The sequence below is a fragment of the Protomyctophum parallelum genome (assembly GCF_964188405.1).
Source record: "Protomyctophum parallelum genome assembly, chromosome: 1".
In the NCBI taxonomy this organism is placed as follows: Eukaryota; Metazoa; Chordata; class Actinopteri; order Myctophiformes; family Myctophidae; genus Protomyctophum; species Protomyctophum parallelum.
In genome coordinates, this window is record NC_139697.1 from 2,484,868 (window position 1) to 2,488,904 (window position 4,037).

General features: G+C 50.3%; 1 protein-coding gene across 1 annotated transcript in view; it reads left to right on the plus strand.

The window, feature by feature from the left end:
- Positions 1-2,108, plus strand: part of LOC310866031 (chromodomain-helicase-DNA-binding protein 4-like) — an 87,252-nt gene extending 85,144 nt beyond the window's left edge. Inside the window, 1 exon segment of the mRNA XM_083775317.1 lies at positions 1,714-2,108. Coding sequence (XP_083631443.1) covers positions 1,714-1,728 — 15 coding nt within the window. The 3' untranslated portion in view covers positions 1,729-2,108.
- Positions 2,109-4,037: the final 1,929 nt, after the last annotated feature.

Here is a 4,037-nt window from a genome sequence, read left to right on the forward strand (position 1 = left end):
CACGCAACAGGTAGACGCGCACGCACACACACACACATCCAACAGGTAGACGCACGCGCACACACACACATCCAACAGGTAGACGCACGCGCACACACACACATCCAACAGGTAGACGCACGCGCACACATCCAACAGGTAGACGCACGCACACACACACACATCCAACAGGTAGACGCACGCGCACACACACACATCCAACAGGTAGACGCACGCACACACACACATCCACACGCAACAGGTAGACGCGCGCACACACGCGGACCGTTTCTCAATACCCGAAGTTGGGAAGTTCTGACTTGCGAACTCCTTGGGGAGCGCTCGGTTGCACTTCCGCATTTGGTGGAATTTGGATTTGCGGAAATCCGCCGAAAAAGGCGGAAGTAGACGGTCCTTCCGGGTGCTTCAAAACGCCACTGAGCAACTTCCACTGACATGCATAGCGGGGGGGGGGGGGGGGGGGGGGGGGTCAGAATAGGCGCATGTGCAGCCTACAACTAATCATTCTATAAGAAATGAATAAAACCACTGCCTGGTTTAGATTTTTTGTTTTAATAAATGTTAACGTTCCATTTAGGCTACTGTTAAATAAAGTATAGAAATATGCATATGAATAGCCTGTTAATATCGGCCTATAACGCACTGGGTGATTATCATATTATTAACCCATTCTGCGCGGGAACCCATTTTGGTGTTAGCATTACGTTATGCTTTAGCTATTTAAAAATAGCAGATCTACAAGCTACTCGGTGGCGCGCTATGAGTCAGGAGGTAGAAGACATTTTTATAATCTGATCTCAGGTCAGAATGGGTTAAAGAACTTGGTCCTGGGCGCTGGGGGTGTTAATATCGGCCTATAACGCACTGGGTGATTATCATATTATTAAAGAAGGTCCTGGGGGTGTTAATATCAGCCCATAACGCACTGGGTGATTATCATATTATTAAAGAAGGTCCTGGGGGTGTTAATATCAGCCCATAACGCACTGGGTGATTATCATATTATTAAAGAAGGTCCTGGGGGTGTTAATATCGGCCCATAACGCACTGGGTGATTATCATATTTAGGCCGACCACGACCGGCGACTGATGATGCCGGTACTGTTGCATTCTGGGCAATTTCCAGTGAAAGGTCAACACAAGTCTGCTCCGCAGTAGACTCTGTAAAGACACTGGTCTGTACTGGTCTGTACTGGGCTCTACTGGGCTCTACTGGTCTGTACTGGGCTCTACTGGTCTATACTGGTCTGTACTGGTCTGTACTGGCCTGCACTGGTCTGTACTGGTCTGTACTGGTCTGTACTGGCCTGTACTGGTCTGTACTGGTCTCTACTGGGCCAAATGTGAACTGGAGAATTGGAATGGTACTTGGTCGGCGACTGACGCCGTTTCACGAGTTCACGAGGGCGTAAGTACAGACAAGTTCGGGTATTGAGAAACGGCCACACACACGCCACAGGTAGACGCACGCACACACACACACAACAGGTAGACGCACGCACACACACACACACAACAGGTAGACGCGCGCGCATGCACACACAGCATGCATGCACACACATGCACACACAACTGCTATGCAACGTAAGTAGGCACGCACACACAGAACATGTGAATTGAAAGTAATGTGTAGTTGTATCCGAGCGTGTGCCTCTGACTCCTCCTCCTTGCCTCTGACTCCTCCTCCTTGCCTCTGACTCCTCCTCCTTGCAGATGTCACAACAGTAGCCTGAGCTGCCCCGCCCGATACCTCGCTAAGAACCTCGCCCTTTGACATTCCTGATTGGTGCACAGCAAGATGACGGACACGCCTTCCAGTGTGAAGCCGCGCCCTACGTTCCGTTCGCCTTTTTCTTTTTCTTTTTTTTTCTTTCTTTTTTTGTTGACTTTTTTTTTTTTTTCTCAAACGGACTTTGTTGCTGAGTAACCAGGGTGGGTTTTCCTCTCCCCCGGAGAGCCTCCACTTTTGAGGCTGGACATAAAAGCTATTTTATTTTTTATTTTTATTTTTTGTCCTTTTTTCAATTTCTTTATTAATATTATTGATATAATGTTATTATGGTTTTTTGGGACCTAAATAAAAAAAATGTAATAAAGACTCGCCAGTTGCCAGTTTTCTTGTCATTGTGGAGTAAATCAGGGGTGGTCAACTTTGACGATGGAGAGGGCCACTATAGTTCCACACTCACTCCAGAGGGCCACTATAGTTCCACACTCACTCCAGAGGGCCACTATAGTTCCACACTCACTCCAGAGGGCCACTATAGTTCCATACTCACTCCAGAGGGCCACTATAGTTCCATACTCACTCCAGAGAGCCACTATAGTTCCACACTCACTCCAGAGGGCCACTATAGTTCCACACTCACTCCAGAGGGCCACTATAGTTCCACACTCACTCCAGAGGGCCACTATAGTTCCACACTCACTCCAGAGGGCCACTATAGTTCCACACTCACTCCAGAGGGCCACTATAGTTCCACACTCACTCCAGAGGGCCACTATAGTTCCACACTCACTCCAGAGGGCCACTATAGTTCCACACTCACTCCAGAGGGCCACTATAGTTCCACACTCACTCCAGAGGGCCACTATATCTCCACACTCACTCCAGAGGGCCACTATAGTTCCACACTCACTCCAGAGGGCCGCTATAGTTCCACACTCACTCCAGAGGGCCGCTATAGTTCCACACTCACTCCAAAGGGCCACTATAGTTCCACACTCACTCCAGAGGGCCGCTATAGTTCCACACTCACTCCAGAGGTCCGCTATAGTTCCACACTCACTCCAAAGGGCCACTATAGTTCCACACTCACTCCAGAGGGCCACTATAGTTCCACACTCACTCCAGAGGGCCACTATATCTCCACACTCACTCCAGAGGGCCACTATATCTCCACACTCACTCCAGAGGGCCACTATAGTTCCACACTCACTCCAGAGGGCCACTATATCTCCACACTCACTCCAGAGGGCCACTATAGTTCCACACTCACTCCAGAGGGCCACTATATCTCCACACTCACTCCAGAGGGCCGCTATAGTTCCACACTCACTCCAGAGGGCCACTATATCTCCACACTCACTCCAGAGGGCCACTATAGTTCCACACTCACTCCAGAGGGCCACTATAGTTCCACACTCACTCCAGAGGGCCACTATAGTTCCACACTCACTCCAGAGGGCCACTATAGTTCCACACTCACTCCAGAGGGCCACTATAGTTCCACACTCACTCCAGAGGGCCACTATAGTTCCACACTCACTCCAGAGGGCCACTATAGTTCCACACTCACTCCAGAGGGCCACTATAGTTCCACACTCACTCCAGAGGGCCACTATAGTTCCACACTCACTCCAGAGGGCCACTATAGTTCCACACTCACTCCAGAGGGCCACTATAGTTCCACACTCACTCCAGAGGGCCACTATAGTTCCACACTCACTCCAGAGGGCCACTATAGTTCCACACTCACTCCAGAGGGCCACTATAGTTCCACACTCACTCCAGAGGACCACTATAGTTCCACACTCACTCCAGAGGGCCACTATAGTTCCACACTCACTCCAGAGGGCCACTATAGTTCCACACTCACTCCAGAGGGCCTCTATAGTTCCACACTCACTCCAGAGGGCCACTATATCTCCACACTCACTCCAGAGGGCCACTATAGTTCCACACTCACTCCAGAGGGCCTCTATAGTTCCACACTCACTCCAGAGGGCCACTATAGTTCCACACTCACTCCAGAGGGCCTCTATAGTTCCACACTCACTCCAGAGGGCCACTATAGTTCCACACTCACTCCAGAGGGCCACTATAGTTCCACACTCACTCCAGAGGGCCTCTACAGTTCCACACTCACTCCAGAGGGCCTCTATAGTTCCACACTCACTCCAGAGGGCCTCTATAGTTCCACACTCACTCCAGAGGGCCACTATAGTTCCACACTCACTCCAGAGGGCCTCTACAGTTCCACACTCACTCCAGAGGGCCTCTATAGTTCCACACTCACTCCAGAGGGCCACTATAG